The 16,295-nt window shown below is 47.7% G+C and overlaps 6 protein-coding genes and 1 non-coding gene across 7 annotated transcripts; 3 read left to right on the top strand and 4 right to left on the bottom strand.

Moving 5' to 3' along the window:
- Positions 1-417: 417 nt before the first annotated feature.
- Positions 418-1,165, top strand: J7337_008333 (uncharacterized protein; the record flags this gene model as incomplete). Its single annotated transcript, XM_044825953.1, has 2 exons — positions 418-1,021; positions 1,143-1,165. The coding sequence occupies 2 exons, from the start codon at positions 418-420 to the stop codon at positions 1,163-1,165; spliced, it is 627 nt and encodes a 208-aa protein (XP_044678870.1).
- Positions 1,166-1,921: 756 nt separating this feature from the next.
- Positions 1,922-3,028, bottom strand: J7337_008332 (uncharacterized protein; the record flags this gene model as incomplete). The annotated part of the gene is made up of 1 exon (XM_044825952.1): positions 1,922-3,028. One exon carries the CDS (start codon positions 3,026-3,028, stop codon positions 1,922-1,924), a length of 1,107 nt encoding a protein of 368 aa, XP_044678869.1.
- Positions 3,029-4,089: 1,061 nt separating this feature from the next.
- Positions 4,090-5,176, top strand: J7337_008331 (uncharacterized protein; the record flags this gene model as incomplete). Its single annotated transcript, XM_044825951.1, has 3 exons — positions 4,090-4,333; positions 4,400-4,965; positions 5,021-5,176. 3 exons carry the CDS (start codon positions 4,090-4,092, stop codon positions 5,174-5,176), a joined length of 966 nt encoding a protein of 321 aa, XP_044678868.1.
- Positions 5,177-5,501: 325 nt separating this feature from the next.
- J7337_008330 (uncharacterized protein) lies at positions 5,502-7,799 on the bottom strand (the record flags this gene model as incomplete). Its single annotated transcript, XM_044825950.1, has 3 exons — positions 5,502-5,570; positions 5,620-5,698; positions 5,746-7,799. The coding sequence occupies 3 exons, from the start codon at positions 7,797-7,799 to the stop codon at positions 5,502-5,504; spliced, it is 2,202 nt and encodes a 733-aa protein (XP_044678867.1).
- A 588-nt stretch (positions 7,800-8,387) lies between these two features.
- Positions 8,388-9,078, bottom strand: J7337_008329 (uncharacterized protein; the record flags this gene model as incomplete). Its single annotated transcript, XM_044825949.1, has 4 exons — positions 8,388-8,585; positions 8,647-8,844; positions 8,894-8,962; positions 9,016-9,078. The coding sequence occupies 4 exons, from the start codon at positions 9,076-9,078 to the stop codon at positions 8,388-8,390; spliced, it is 528 nt and encodes a 175-aa protein (XP_044678866.1).
- Positions 9,079-11,523: 2,445 nt separating this feature from the next.
- Positions 11,524-11,645, bottom strand: J7337_008328. The gene has a single exon. It is a non-coding gene; the product is annotated as a tRNA-Gln (tRNA).
- An 848-nt stretch (positions 11,646-12,493) lies between these two features.
- On the top strand, positions 12,494-14,631 carry J7337_008327 (uncharacterized protein; the record flags this gene model as incomplete). The annotated part of the gene is made up of 2 exons (XM_044825948.1): positions 12,494-12,665; positions 12,722-14,631. The coding sequence occupies 2 exons, from the start codon at positions 12,494-12,496 to the stop codon at positions 14,629-14,631; spliced, it is 2,082 nt and encodes a 693-aa protein (XP_044678865.1).
- Positions 14,632-16,295: the final 1,664 nt, after the last annotated feature.

Below are 16,295 nucleotides of genomic sequence, written 5' to 3'. Positions count from 1 at the left end.
AGCAGAAACTCGGCGCAGCTGCGAATGACAGTTACCCTGGTAAATTCAGGTAGTGGAGCGTGCAGTGGCCGCCTAAGCGGCCTAAGACGAGACCGACTTTTGATGTCGTACAGCTGGAGACTTCCGGATGCATTAGGTACCCATCACCTGGCGCCTAAGTGAAACCATGTTCGGATCCAACCGCAATGTGAGGCTGCGAGTATTGAGTCCTTTTCCAAGGAGTACGCCCATTGGTGGTACGCTGTAAGATAGCCCTGGTGTGTTGCCTTTGCTTCGACTTACCAGAGGGACAGAACCAATCTAGCGGATTACTGGCCAACATCTGTCGCTTAATGATTTGCACGTGCGACATTGGCAGACTCATCTTCATCTTTGGGCTGTCATACACAAGAACTTTGAGTACAGCAACCCGTCATCATGGATCCGGAAGCGACGAAACAAGGATCCCTACAGACTCCCGCACTTAAGGACAAACTGGCCAGCGAGACCCATTTGCGTCGCTTCACGGAGAATGTATTGGACTCCAGGCAGCAGGAGATTGAGAACCGGGAATCAGAAAAGGGCCAGCTTGCAGAAGAGGCGGAAACTCTCAGAAGACAACTTGCCGTCACCCAGCGGCAGCTCGCAGAGGCTCAGGATCAAATCTTTCGTCTGCAGCCTAGGAGAAGAGATATCACAGAAACAGAGGCTAGAGAAGCCTACAAGGTCCTAATTGGGAATGTCCAGCGCTGGGTTGAAAACCGTGCTGCATTTGCTATTGAGGATCTGGAAATTGGCCGCCTTGCTGCCAGAGCATCCTCTCCAGAAGGGCTGCGACTCGTTTCTCTTCTCAGGGAACAGTCTAGACGATGCTTGAATGTTACGCAAGCTGATGAGTTTCACATCACTGGGGTCATTATGAACTATCTCCACGTTACTCTGTTCTCAAAGTCCTTTTATTGTCCTCTCGATGATACGGAAGGCGACGGAACGTCGAGGTGGGTTGATGATCTCGAGAACACTATGTCTCGACTGCCAAGAGGTTTGTCTTAGTCCCGGGCGTGATATATATACCAAGCTGCTAACATCTCACAAGATACAGCTCATTGTAGGGAATGGAGAAGCGAGACGCTGACTGCTTTGACTCATCAACCATCTTTCAGAATGCGCCGGCAAAGGTTTTTGAATTTTGTTGTTGACGATCTGACAACTTTACTGTCAATCATTGCCCCGAAAAGCCCTCCTGCTGAACTGCAAGGTTCTATTCGTCGAAGCATTGTAGAACCTGCAGCAGATCTCGCTCATCAGCTTCAACTGGCGCCCAGTGTATTTTCGTTGAAGTGGCCTGCTCGCACAGCCGCGACGAGGTTGGAGGTTTACCAATGCTTAAATCTGGCGAATGGAGGAGCAACTCTTGACTTGAGTGGAACCAAGGCGGCTTCTCAAGCACGCCGCGGTGTTATATATCTCTTTGATATAGCTCCTGGGCTTTTCGTTGAGAGAGTCGAAGGTGGTAGAAAGCTCGGGTTGAAAGCAATTGTTAAACCCACAGTTCTCGTCACCAACTCAGGTGGGGATGTGCTCCAGGGTCCAACAATCATGAGTTTCCTATGGAACAATTCGCCAACTTCTCAAGGAACCAGTCGAAGCTCATCAAGAACATCAAGTTCAAGGAGTAAGTACAGATATTCTCCACACCCTTTGAAGCTCTGACACGTCTTAGGGCCAGCTGGATCTGTCATATCGGCAACAAGCAGACAAAGATATTAGTTCCTGTCTTATAAAATTGTGTTCTTGTAAGACGTAGAAGTCAGCAAACAGAGACAACAGCATTCAAGGATAAAACGATGAATGGAGAAGAATAAAGCGCACGTATGCTACTTTTTATTGTCTGGAGGATATCATATTTGGGTATTTTAAGGAAACTGGGCTAGAAATGCTTTTATCGATACCAATAACCACCATAACCTTCCTGATGAGTAACGATTACCGGTATACTGCGAACTCGACGGGTTGGCCGAGGAGGGAGAGGCGGTGGTGGGGCGCCAACTTCTGATGCAGGTCGCCGCCGACCAGGAACAGGAACTTGTAGAGTGTTTCCTGGGTAATGCGGCGCGAGTGGCCTTGGGGGAAGTGGTGGTGCTGATGGCCGTGACTGTGAAGGCCGCCCGAGTCTCTCGGGCACATTTGAAGCGGCATTCCTGGCCCAGCGCTGACCTTGAACCACCTGAGGTTGAAGGTGTGGGGGTCTTTGGCCAGGTGCCCTGTTGTTTGGCGGTGATGAGTCTCTCCCTCTGGGCGGCGTTGCTCGCTTGACCTCACGGGCAGGTTGCTTCACCTTTTTTGCGGGATTCGGAACTTTTCTCACAACTTTTGGCTTCGGTGGTCCGGTAGCTTTCGCGGGTCCAGTGGCTCCTTTGTCTCCTGAGGTCTGGCCAGTCGGTGCTGGAATGAAAGGTCGGACACAGTTGCTGATATAGTCGTTGGTGACCCCTAAGGATGTTGCATCAACAATGCCTGAGTTGATTCTGTTGATATACTCCTCTTTTGGTTCGCTATCGACAATGTATCTTGGACTTATGTAAACCAAGATGTTCTGTTCCAAATGTGGCTTGTGGTTGATGGCCCTTCTCTGCCCTTCCCCTTGCTGGGCAAGGACTCGTGCGTGGTCTGGGCCACCATTGTTGACAATCCAAGACACAGGTCGGCGATACAAGGCGGCTTCAGCACGCCGTAGCGTAACAGTCATGTACTTCTTCTGGTATGCGTCCTTGGAAACCCCTTCGTTGATGTCAAGACGAGCCTCATCGCGGGGATTGATCTCATAAACAAGGCCTTCAACCCAATGTCCTTGAGACTCGATAACATTGGCATATCCACGCTCGTTGATCTGCCAACGATGATCTGCCAGCTTCCCAGAGCCGATGAATTTGCTTCCAGGGCATCTTCGTTTCATCTGCTGTAGATGAAGATTACTACCATAGGCAAAGTAATACTTGGTGAGCGGCTGGCCGGTGTCGGCCTGAGCCTCATCTGCAGACAAATTCATGCTGTAGATCTGTCGGGGGCAGCAAGCTCCGTGTATCCGATGGAGATGTGCAGGGTAAAAAACTGCGTATGTTTGTGTGTGTGTGTGTGTGTCTGTTGCGTTACGTTTTCGTTGTGGTAGGAAAATGTGATAGTGAGCTAACGGCGATTAAGATGTGATGTAAATCGGCTCCCTCACATGAGAAAAACAATATCGATCAAGCAAACAGTGTCCACGTCGATTTGGCTAAAGCATAAACTAACTTACGTACAGTAGCTGTGGTCAGCGCCAACAGCGTTCAATGGGCGGAGTGGGCTAGGTTGTGCAAGTCGCCGACTGGGCCTTATTGTCACATTGGGCAGCAAATGAGTCAGATTTTCACAAGAGGAGACGCCAGCTCATGGCCAATTGCTGCGTCCCACGTCGAAAGACTCGCAAGGTACCTGGTAAGCGAACTTTGCAGGGTAGACGCGGTTACATTTTGGTGAGTACCGACTGTCTGGGCCTTTACAAATGACAGGCAAAAACAGGCGTCGTTTGATAGCCTCAGAATATTCAGACGCTACGAGACGGCCCAGCCCGCCTCCATTTCCTTGTTGGGCTCCGCACCGTGGCCCCGGTCTTCCGGCATTTCTCCCCGGAGCCCCCCGGCCAGATCCACATCGACAGCTCCCGCCAAACCATGCATCCGCACCGCCATTCGAGGCCAGAAAGGCTTTTGCTGTACTTAACCTGAAGGCGAGGCGACAATTCTGAGATGTGACAATGACAGCTCAGGTTAGGCGAGCGAGCGTGTTACTGACAGAAAGCTGAGAGCCAACAAACCCACACTCCTGTGGTTGTGTTTGGGTAAAGCACGCGGCCGTATCCAGACGTTTTGAACAAGGCACAAGCGCATCAGGAAACGGGTGATCACCTTCATGTAGTACGACTCCCTCTCTGCAGCAAGTCTATTGTTCAAAAACCAAGGTGGTTGTCTTATACAGCTGCATGGCCAAATCCGCCACCTTCAAGCCGACCCCAGCCAATTTTACCATTATTTCTTTTTCGAGTCCCCAAACACTTCTCACATCTTGTCGATCATGACGGTATCAAAGCTCAGGCATTACAACTTCGGCGTGGAGATCGAGGCTGTGGTAAAACCTTACGGTGGTGCTGATAGCTTTACCAATGTTGACTGGTATCGGCAATTAGCACAGAAGCTGCGGAACCGCAACATCGAAGCTGTTCACGACGACTGTTCGAAGTACAGCAAGCATCCGGAGTACTACGGTGGTAAATGGTTCGTCACTCGAGATGGATCTTTGAAGAGAGAGCGTCCCATGGGTATGTCATTCTCTTCACCACGAAACCAGCGAACGGTTTAGTTTGCTCACTAACAGGGGATCCTAGTCTGCATGGAAGTCGTCTCTCCTCGCCTAGATACCAAACAACATGTCAGCGGCATACTTGGCGACTTTTGGGAAGCGATGCGTGTACATTTCAGTCCCCAACGCGACATCTCCTGCGGCGGCCACGTCCATGTCACTCCCGTTTCTGGCCAGAACAAGTTCTCCTTACGTGGCCTCAAGAAGATTGCGTTTGCATCTGTTGTTTATGAAGAATTTGTGGCAGCTGTCCTCCCCAAAGCCCGTCGAGAAAATCAGTACTGTCGGCCAAACAGTCAAAGCATGGGTTCTGGGTTGCGTGAAACGCTGATACGATTCGGTAAAAGCAAGGGTTCACTTCTCCAAGTCGCAACAGAAATCAAGTCAACAACATCCGAAATGGATTTATGCTACTACATGCAGGGGAACCGATACGTGCTATGGAACTTCCAGAACATTTTCCCAAACCCCAAGACAGGGAAATGTACTGGCACGGTTGAGTTCCGGGGGGGTAACCAATTCTTAAGTACGAATGGGACTCTTGCTTGGGTGGCCTTCGTAATGGGATTCATCACACTGGCCCTGGAGGAGGTAAGTCACTCGAATGGCGTGCTGTGCTCAAACACTCTGTTGACATCTCTTTCAGGATCTCCTCAACAAGCTTACTACTTATACTTCGCCCGACAACCCAAAATTCCAGGCACGTCTCGAGGACTGGTGGAAGCGGATACGTCAAGCGGCTAAGCAATCAAAACTTTCTCGATATCTACCCTCGGAGTACATAAAGATGCACACAAGATAATTATATGGCATGAGATCTCTGCCAAGACGACGACAGACCCGACCCTATGCCGCCTTAGGTTCAGGGTATATGTTCTTTGACTTATTATGGACACAGTTTCAGACACAGCATGATTATGATTTTAGTTAATGGAGCTACTGGTGTTTAGGCGTACGCATGTTTTTACACTGGAGATTAATTCTCTACGCATTTGATAAAGTGGAACAGGCCCAACGACTGGGAGGGGATCATAAAGGGATCAAGTACATTTCTCTTTAGTAGGTAGCGTATCAGCCAATCTCATTTAAGTAACGCCAAATTCGTTCATCATGGTATCCAATTTCATTCATGACTCTTCGTCCTTTGTTTCGCCCTCTTCAAATAATACAAGTACCGTACCAGCCTTGCAAATATCCTGTATGACGTTAGATGAGATAGCAGAGAGTATTACCCTGGGAACTTACTCCTTCTTTATGTGCAAGCTTCTTAATTATACCATCCTGTGGTGACCGAATGATAGTTTCCATCTTCATTGACTCGATTCTGAAAGGTTGTTAGCTTATTCTACATATCGGAATTGGTCAACTTACACCACAAGTGGTGCTCCCTTTTGCACAGTTTGACCCTCCACTACTTCGTTCTTCAAGATCTTGCACGGCATCGGCGCTGCAACTGAAGCGCTTGACTCCTTGAGCCCAAGAGCTTTCTCGTACCACTTGGGCGGTAGAAGAACAAGATCTGTTTTTACGCCATGCTGGAAAACGGTAACCTTTGTATCATTGTCTGTGTGTTGAGGGACCACTGAGGATTGAATGCGCTCAAGGGGGAAGTATGACTCTAGTTTCATCACTTCACCTTCAGGCTCAGGCTGGCAGGCAACATTTGTGAACACTTGGGGTGCCTCGTCACCTTTTCGGTGGACAGCAACGTTGTAAAGGTTATGACCTATCTGTGTCACGCTGGCCTCGACGACCTCGCCCTCTTCCTTGCTATACCCATCCAGGATTTTAAAGCTCAGCTTCCGTTGCCCGATGTTATTCGTTTCGCCAAAACCAAGTGTCAAGCCATGGGGACCATAATTTCGAAGTTCAAAGTTGATCATTCCAAGGGCTGCTTGTGCGACAACTTCATTCTTGATAGGTCGGGGTTTAAAAAGCTCCTCTCGCCACTTGTCGATGAAGCCCGTTTCCACGTCCCCAGCCACAAAGGCATCAGTCTCGCAAACTCGCTTGAGGAATTCGATATTTGTAGCAACACCAACAATTTCGTATGAGCGTAGAACGCTTTCCAATTTGGCTATAGCACGTTCTCTCGTATCGCCTCGCACGATGAGTTTGGCGATCATGCCGTCGTATGCTTCAGAGATAGTGTTACCAGATCGGAATCCCCAATCCAGGCGAACATCCTCGTTCTGTAATTCAGTAGGGAGATAAGCTCTCACTAATTTGCCGGAGTCAGGAATAAAGCCCTTCTCAGGATTTTCGGCATAAATTCGTGCTTCAATGGCGGCACCTCTCTCGTTCATTTGTACTTCCACCTCTTCTTGGGAGAGTGGAAGCTTTTCGCCCGCAGCAACTCGGAATTGCCACTCAACTAGATCCAGGCCAGTCACCATCTCCGTGACAGGATGCTCGACTTGAAGCCGAGTGTTCATTTCCATGAAATAGAATTTGTTGGTATCCTTGTCGAGGATAAACTCAACAGTGCCAGCGCCGACATAGCCAACTGCTGAGGCAGCTTTTCTAGCCTTATCCCAGAGATCGTGTCGAGTTGCCAGATCTAGATCTGGAGCTGGGGATTCCTCGAGGATCTTTTGATGCCGACGCTGAACACTGCAGTCTCGCTCACCAAGCGCAACGGTGTTACCCCATTTGTCGGCAAAAACTTGCACCTCGACGTGCCTTGGTCGAATGATGTACTTCTCCACTAGCATGACCTCGCCTCCTTCACCGAATGAGGCCTTGGCTTCGGCACGGGCACTTCTGAGTTGCGTCAAAAACTCCTCCTCAGTCAGGACGATTCGCATTCCCTTGCCTCCGCCTCCTCGTACGCTCTTCAGGAGCACCGGGAAAGTGATGTTTTTGGCATGCTCCAGGAGTTCCTGCTCGCCCTGGTCTGCTCCATGATACCCTGGCACACAGGGAACACTTGCAGCTGTCATAATTTCTTTACTGCGGGCCTTATGTCCCATGTCGGCCATGGCACTAGCGGGTGGTCCGACAAACACAATGCCTTCCTCTTCGCAACGCTCTGCAAACTTGGAGTTTTCGGATAAGAAACCATAGCCGGGATGGAGTGCTTGGATGCCATTTTGCTTCGCTAGAGCAATGATTTTCTCGCCGTCAAGATAGGCGTTTGCGGGACCTAGCGCCAAAGACTGGAACCCCGAGGAAGCATGCCATGAGCCAGCGTCAACATCTGTATAGACGGTTGTAGCCCGAATGCCAAGGCGCTCAGCAGTCCGGTTGATGCGGATGGCGATCTCACCACGGTTGGCGATAAGGACGGAATTGATGGGTGTGTGCTTTGGTGCAGATGATGAAGAAGCCACTGAAGAAACAGACGCGCTTGAAGCAGATGTTGAGAGGAATCGAGGGAGGGGCTTCAAAGGAAGTCGACGATTTGCGCGAAGTGTGGAACGCATGATGAGCGATGGGGTTTATGAAGCGCCCAGTGTGAGATTCAGGAGCAGTATGTAACTTGACAGATTTTCAAAATGATTCTCACTGACATAAATAAGGAGAGAAGCCGACTGTAAACCTCCTTCCCGGGTGATGAGCCGTCCCATGCCGTCCCATGCCGTGGTGCCGAACCTAATTAAGTGATTATTCTGTTGATTGATTGATTCCTTACTTCTGGTATCTAGTTACCCCTCTTTTGGTCTTCCTTCAGTCATGTGATCGGCTTAATCCATCTCCGAGGCTCGTTTTAGCTAAACCCCTTGCGTAATGGCTTAATCTGTCTCGATTACATGATGCCACCGGTTTAACATAATCCTCTTGCCCTATCTCTGGAGTTATTGATAACGTCCTAGTGCCTGAATGCTCGCTTCTGATGCCCGGTACAAACTCTTGTTAAGTCACGTCACGTCAGGAGAGATAAAATGCAGTAAAAAAATTCCCATTGTAGAAAGCATGTTCCTTGTGAACGCTTTGATTATCCCTTAACCATGATATCCCTCGTGTCAAAGCAAAAAGTCGTGATCCTCCCAAATACCCATGTGTAAGGTCGCTTAGTTGCGCTCGCCTCGGAGACGGCGGGCGAGCTGAATGTCCTTTGACTGGATGGTGACACGCTTCGCATGGATGGCGCAGAGGTTGGTGTCCTTGAAGAGGGAGACGAGGTAAGACTCGACGGACTCCTGGAGAGCACCGATGGCAGAAGACTGGAAGCGGAGATCAGACTTGAAGTCCTGGGCAATCTTACGGGCCTGTTTGTTAAATGTTAGCATGTATCAAGCTGTAGTTAATGTAGTAATTACCAGAATTGACCATTGGCTGGTCGTCCCCCTCTGCAGGAGGGGGAGGCTGCTGAGCAGCACCGCCACCAGCACCACCACCAGCACCACCACCAGCACCACCAGCGACGGGGGCAGCGCCACCAGGATAGGCCGGAGGGGGGGGGGGGGGGGGGATCTGCTCAAAGGTGCCACCACCAGGCACCACCGCGAATTGGAGCAGCAGCTCCACCTGTTTGATAGAGTTAGTTAATAATATTAAACTAAGGTAATAGCTTTACCTGGGCCTGGAGCCGCCGCTCCCTCTCCAGCACCGGACAGTTGGCACGGACGTGCCCAGGATTGTTGCACTATATTTGGTTACTAATTGGTTTCTTTCCCTAAGTATAAAAAGCAGACTTACACAATGGCAACGAGGACCGTTGCCACGGCCACCACGGCCACCTCCTCGATAAGGATGATACATCTATATATAGTGTTAGAGTATGAAGATTATCAGAGCATAGAAACAAGAGGGACAGCATAGGGAAATCCCATCAAGATAGTGAAAGATTGGAAACAATATGCAAATGACACAATAGCAGGCCAACAAGTAAGTAAGGCGTTGGACCCAAGATGTACGGGTAGTTGGTAGGAAGGGAGGTTGACGAGCAGTCTTCTTGAACACGGAAGTGGCTCGAACTCGATATGACCAGCAGGCTTTGCGAAGCGAGGTCGACAAACAGTCTTGAACACGAAGTGGCTCGAAGTCGATATAAGCAATAGGCTTTGCGTATGCCACCTGGACAAAGAGAGCGTTCCCAGTTGTCAGGGAACGAGATCGATCAGGCGCTCTTGTGCAGATAAGTGGCTTCGGTCGGTATGGCGAATGGGCGTTGCGTTTGCCACTTGGGCAAAAGAAAATGCATGAAGTCTGTAGGATGCATGCCTGCTCTGTTTATCCCACTTGAGAAGACAAAGAGGAAGCTCCAAGTCACCGAGAAGAGACTTTAGCCATGCGACTGGGCCGAAGCCACGCCTCACTCGAGGAAAAGCAGTCTCTCCATGAACAAGTACAACGAAACACAACAAAAGAGTAGAAAGAAGCAAATAAGCAGCAAGAGACCAAGTAGAGATAGTACTTACTCTGGCGAAGCAGGGAAAGTGTGTATGCTATATCGACGAAGCAGGGAAAGTGTGTATGCTATATCGACGAAGCAGGGAGAGTGTGTATGCTATATCGACGAAGCAGGGAGAGTGTGTATGCTATATCGACGAAGCAGGGAGAGTGTGTATGCTATATCGACGAAGCAGGGAGAGTGTGTATGCTGGTCGACGAAGCAGATTAAATTTGTGCGCCATGAATTTCTAAAGAGGGGTTGTGCTTGATTATCCACGTGACTAGAAGCCAGCCTGAGGCCTGACGTGAGGCATCTGAGCGAGCCCATTCATCGGGCTACTTGATTGGATCACCTGAGCAAGATGCCTAAGGAAGTGACCCCGATAGTCACGTAAGTACTGCGACTTGCTACTATATGTCTCAAATTACATTGATACTCTTTAGCTATCTGATTTCTGTCATTTTGTCTGCTATCACCAAGTTTTGTTTTGGTGTTTAGGGGGCTAATGTGTAAAACAGCCTTGTTGTGGGGTTGTCTTACATGGTTTGTCCCTGCATGCCATCATCTGCAAGGCCCACACCACCCGGAAGTTAGCATCCAACCAACTTGAAGATTAGATGCACTTGCTTGACTTTAGTGGCGCTTAGTCTGCTTAAGCTTGTTACTCAGACTGTCTAATGGAATAAGGTTGTGGAGTCATTTTAGATGCTACTAAACCAACGTCTTGACCAAATTCACAAGAGGCGTATCTTCAACTTAGACATCATTTATACATACTACATTTAATCAGACTGCAGTAGGCTTTAAAATGTTCTTGTTAATGGTAAATAATACTAAGATACTATAACAGGCCAGATTGTTATTAGCACGAGTACTGCATGCAGTCGCCAGTTCTCTTACCATAAAGCCTGCTGAATTATCTGCATCACTCCAAGGTAACCATAATGGCCACTCACTACACATGTCGCTACTGGAAACAATTTTCTAAAGATCTTATTCAGTCATAAGCTCTTATACTATTCAATTTATACTAAATATAAGCAACACCCTCCAGCGCCGCTATGGTAAGGAGGATGATAATGGCCTCGCCCTTCTTGTTAAGGTTGATGATAGCCTTTAGACACCTAAAAGATTCTATTTAGTTATAAGCTCTCTCGCCACTCGCATTCATGCTGCAACTTTACCTAGCACCGATATAGTAAAGTTTAAAAACAGGGCACCGGAATACTAAATAAGTACAGAACGTCACATAACAGGATTAGAAGTACCTGCAATCTTTAGTATAAATAGTTTACTACTTCCCTAGAATGGCTTTAGTATATATCTAAAGTTATAATATTTAAGTAATAGGAGTACCTGTCCTTGACTGGATAATAAAGACTTATTACTCCTATATAGTAAAATATAAAAATAACCTATACTTACTTTAGTTTATTTTATAAAATAGCTACTACCTTAAAGAAAATAAAAAAGCACTGGCTATATAGCCAGGGTCAGGGGAACAGGTTAGTAGCAGTAACAGTAGTGTAAATAAGGAGGTAGTAAGAGCTGTTACTAATGCCGCTGGTTAAAACTAGATATTAAAATAATTATATCCTCGGGTTTAATATACAGGTCTAGCTAGTTACTAATATTAAAATAAAATACTATCCTGGCCAGAAGCTATATACTTAATTATAAAGTATAGTTAAAAAAAGGCCAGCATAATAAGATTCCTTTACTTAAAAGTAAATAGTTAGTAGGATATACTTCTAGGTTACTTTAGCAATAAGAGCAGAAAGAACTACTATTCAGAATAATGCCAAAAAGCATGCCCCCACCGAGGATTGAACTCAGGACCTCTCCGGTGTGCCTATATCGACGAAGCAGGGAAAGTGTGTATGCTATATCGACGAAGCAGGGCGGAGCGCTCTAACCACTGAGCCATGGGGGCTTTTGTTAAGATCAAGAGTGGTGTTTGATGTATATGTAACCAGTGCAGTAAGACATAGTACTAAATATGTAAGTATGGCATTGGTGATTGAAGCCAGCTACAGAGACCTGAGCTCGCCTAGATAGAGTCGAGTTTCAAGTCAAGTTAACAGCTTAAGTATCATTACATGGATTCCCAATCTTGCTCACGATCCTTACCTTGGTTTCAACTCTGTCAATGGCCAAAATGGTTATGGCAGTGAGGGCCATTGCGAAACCACAATGCCTCTGCCATCTGTGGCCTCTGTAGTTGGAATAAGACTGTGGTTCGAGTGTTATGGACAGGCAAATGCGTGGTGATGCCATCCAGTTCGCAATGGGGAGGATCACAATGCTCATACAAATGCTAGACTCTGGAGCTCGAAGTATTATTTTCTATCGCTTTTTTTACAGAAAATCTTTGAAATGCCAGTTACCCTGCTATTTCTGTCTTTAGTAATGGTAGTATTGCTCTTCCTAATCTACTCATGGGAGGTCGTTGCTCTTTCCCAATGCCCTTATGGGAAGTCATTGCTCTTTCCCAATGCCCTCATGGGAAGTCATTGCTCTTTCCCAATGCCCTCATGGGAGGTCGTTGCTCTTTCCCGCCCACATGGGAAGTCGTTGCTCTTTCCTAACGCCCTCATGGGAAGTCGTTGCTCTTTCCCAACCTACTCATGGGAAAGAGCAACGACAGCAGGAACATGTCCTGTCTTGTAGATCGTGAGAGTCGAGAATTTCTCTTCTATCCCAAGGAACAATTGCATACACGGACACATACACACAAATTCCTTAAAGATCTCTTCGCTCGTTTTCAACAAGTTCACCAAGATGGATCGACAATCTGCCACACTCGCAAACAGGAATGCAGTGCTATACAGGCCTGCACTTGGTGAGATTGATGCCAACGTTCAAAGCTTGGCGAGCGTGGAGGCCCTCGGAAGGGCTGGGGGAGTTTCTTTGAGCAAGGGGCAGAGAGGTGGAAAGAAAGCCCTGAAGAGTTGTAAGTCAATTTTGTCATCTAATAGGTAATTAATAGAGCCGCTAACTTTGCCAAAGATGGGGAGGAAGAGGAGGAGGAGTATGAGGAGGAAGAAGACGAAGAGGGAGATAGTTCCGTTCCTGATCCGCAGGACATCGAAATCAATTACGATGAGCTCCCTCTCGATGAGGGCGAAGAAGCAGAAGAAGAAGAAGAAGAAGAAGAAGAAGAGGTGGATAATGAGGAAGCAGTGACCGAGAGCTCTAATCGGTCAAAGAAGGCCCGTCTCTCGATTGAGTCAGCTGAGGATTGGATCAGCAACTACAACAAAGAAAACCCCGTCGACAAGAACGATCCAGAACTGCAGCGATTCCAGGGTCTCTTTTCGGCATTGATCAGGGGCGCATGCGAATGGGCCCGTGAGGATTACAACGGATCACTCAACGCCTGGTTTGGACTACCAGCTAAGGGCCGAGAAATGACAAGGCCATTCAGAGGCAAACTGGCTCATGTCGTTATCCAAGACGTGATCGATAATCTCTTGGGTCATATACTAGATAAAGGAAAGAAGGTTCTCGGGAGGGGGGATCTTACTGCTATAGATCTACTCGATCTGCCCAGGGCACCAGAACGTATATTACACCGAATTGTATATGCCGATGCACCAGTGCAAGCCGGAGTCGACAATATTACACGAATACCTTCTATACATGGAAATGGTCCAGTCAAGACACTCAAGAGAAATATACGGCTTGCGAAGAAAACCAAGACAAAGGCATATATCGGTTCCTCGATTAACCGCCTAGGAGGATACACTAGGTTACGGGATCACGAAAAAGGATCGAACGGTATTTACTCAACGCTCTCCAAGCACTACAAGTTCAGTCAACAACAGGATGTGGCCCCGAACCTCCGTATTATTGGGATGTGGTCGAATCCTCATGTGGTAGAGGACCTCAATGCCGACAATGATACTCAGAGATGGTTGCCTGTATTCTGTGAGGGTATGATTATGGTGTACCTGGGTTTACTGAATCGCCATGACCGACCGATTTCTCCAAACCCATCGGTTAAAGACCTCTTTTCAGATGCGAAATACGATCTTATCGATAAGTTGCGCAACGGCCTAGAATTGCCCAATCTTCAGCAAGAGTCCCTGAATAGCGCATGGCCTCTGGCACAAGGTGTCAATGGAGGAATGGTTGTAGCGAATGAGTGTGCATATTGCAAGCAACCAAGGTTCGCCAACGGCAAGAAAAGAAGTTTCCTTCTTGGAATCGGTGAGATGAAAGGTCTACTAATATGCCGAGCTTGCTACGCCCATGCCCAGAGGCACGATGGTGTAATGGACGAGGGTGGCAGGCGGCGGACCCATCACCAAGAACGTGGCTCCCGGACTTGCGTTGATTGCCAGACTGATGAAGCCACTGCAGGCAAGCGAGTATTGTGGTTCCGAGCCTACGATGAAGAAGATACTAGCGATAAAAAAGACGTCAAGTGGAGATGCAAAAGATGCCACCAAAGATGCCACCTTCTCACCATCAATAACAAAGCCCCATTACTATCTGCAGAGGAGCAAACATGTTTCGATTGCGGAATAAGCGAAGTGGAAAAGGGGAAAAAGCTCAAATGGTATAATATCAAGGGCAATACTGAAGGCAAAAAGAGATGCGCAAAATGCTACCAGAGAACCCAAGAAAATGGACCATTACTATCCGCAGAGGAGCAAACATGTTTCGAATGCGGAATAAGCGAAGTGGAAAAGGGGAAAAAGCTCAAATGGTATAATATCAAGGGCAATACTGAAGGCAAAAAGAGATGCGCAAAATGCTACCAGAAAGCCTCTAGATCTACGCACACGCATGCGCCGGCACAGAAAATCACCATAAACGAATCGACAGGTATGGAGTTCAGTCTTCGGCCACAAAACTGCGGTCCTCGGGTAAGCAGAGTCTTTTTAGCTGTTGATTACAGCGGATATAGTTGAACAAGTGACAGACACAAGGAAGACGCGGTCTTCGGGTACAGAGTCATTTTAGCTGTTGGATACAGCGGATACAGTTGAGCAAGTGACAGACACAAGGAAGACGCGGTCTTCGGGTACAGAGTCATTTTAGCTGTTGGATACAGCGGATACAGTTGAGCAAGTGACAGACATAAGGAAGACGTGGTCTTCGGGCATGCAGGAATGAAGGCATAAGGAAGACGTGGTCTTCGGGCATGCAGGAATGAAGGCATAAGGAAGACGTGGTCTTCGGGCATGCAGGAGTTTCTTTTTTGGGTAGGGGATTGGCGTTTTGGTATTTTGGTATTTTGGCCAGGCGTTCAAGCGTTCAGGTCCAACAACATCAAATCCAACAGCCTCGAGGTAACTAACAGCCTACTAGCCAACAGCCTCAAGGTCACTAAAAACCTCAGGGTCACCAACAGCCTACCAGCTTACCGGCCTACCAAGCATAGGAACTGCAACAGCTTTGACACTCTCTCGTCTGCCTACGCTCAGTTATCTCCAACCCGTCAGCGTCAAGCACGTGCTTCTATCTTCAGCAGTTTCAGATCTCCAGCCAACTCAAGATTTCAAGCTATATCCGGCTAATCTCCATTAAACCCAGCTACTCAACATCTCCAATGCTGAAGTTCAGGCAACCCGTTCCCTGTCCATTTCTCGCCCTTTGCCCCCAAGCACAGCAACCTCAAGCCCAAATCGATCAACTTCGACAGCTTCAGCATAAGCCCCCAAACTACGACTTACCGGTACTATTCTACGATATGCCAACACACGCATGTTTCTGACCAGCAAACCATCAACGAACAGTAAGAAGACACTGTAGTCTCTTTCTTATGTCTACGACAGTCGAATCACACATCAATATCAGCCGATGCCGAAGCTCTCAACGTTGAATCCGTACATTCGAATTTCGGTGTTCGATGGCTATCATACAGTCGTCAACAACAGGCAACGAGGGTCTGGGTAGGTTGGCATAAGACGAATATCGAATACCATCGAGTTTCTCTCAACGGCGCTCAGTTACCCTGGCCTCTAGTCTCCAGCCGCCGCTGAGAAGACACTCATTTTTTGGAGGTGCGGAGGCTAGCATTGACTGTAGTGGATATCGAAGCTTTCCTTTCTAGCTGCGACTTAAGCACCCTTATTACGGCGGGCTACAGCGCACATAAGCGCACGTTTTATTCCATGCACACCCAACAACTCAGGTTGTTTAATAAAAACAAGCTTCGATGTCAGTTAACATGCCCACGCTTTGATCCCACTTGCTGACATCAGTCGCAGCTACGCAATCACGAAACCTCGCATAATCAAATGTATCATACACTGATCTCTAACGGCCATATCCTTAGAGGCTAACCAAGAAGACCTCGAAGACATCACTACAAAGACAACAGCCATCTTGAACCACTTTCGAATATTTACATTACACATCGTCACTTTACAACGACCAAGGTCTCTATTAAACAAGACACCACAGTACATCTTTTAATCAGCCACGATACAAATATGGATTATATACCCATATTTGCTGCACAAAATCGCAGATAATGGTCTTATTGACAATTTATCAATTCATAAAGCCAATAACTCATCTTCATCAACCAAAACAACACCTGTCAATAGACCTCAGGCGCCACTGTCAC

Source organism: Fusarium musae, chromosome 6 (assembly GCF_019915245.1).
Source record: "Fusarium musae strain F31 chromosome 6, whole genome shotgun sequence".
Taxonomy (NCBI): Eukaryota; Fungi; Ascomycota; class Sordariomycetes; order Hypocreales; family Nectriaceae; genus Fusarium; species Fusarium musae.
Note: the sequence above shows the minus strand (reverse complement) of the source record. Positions and strands in the feature narration are given on the sequence as shown.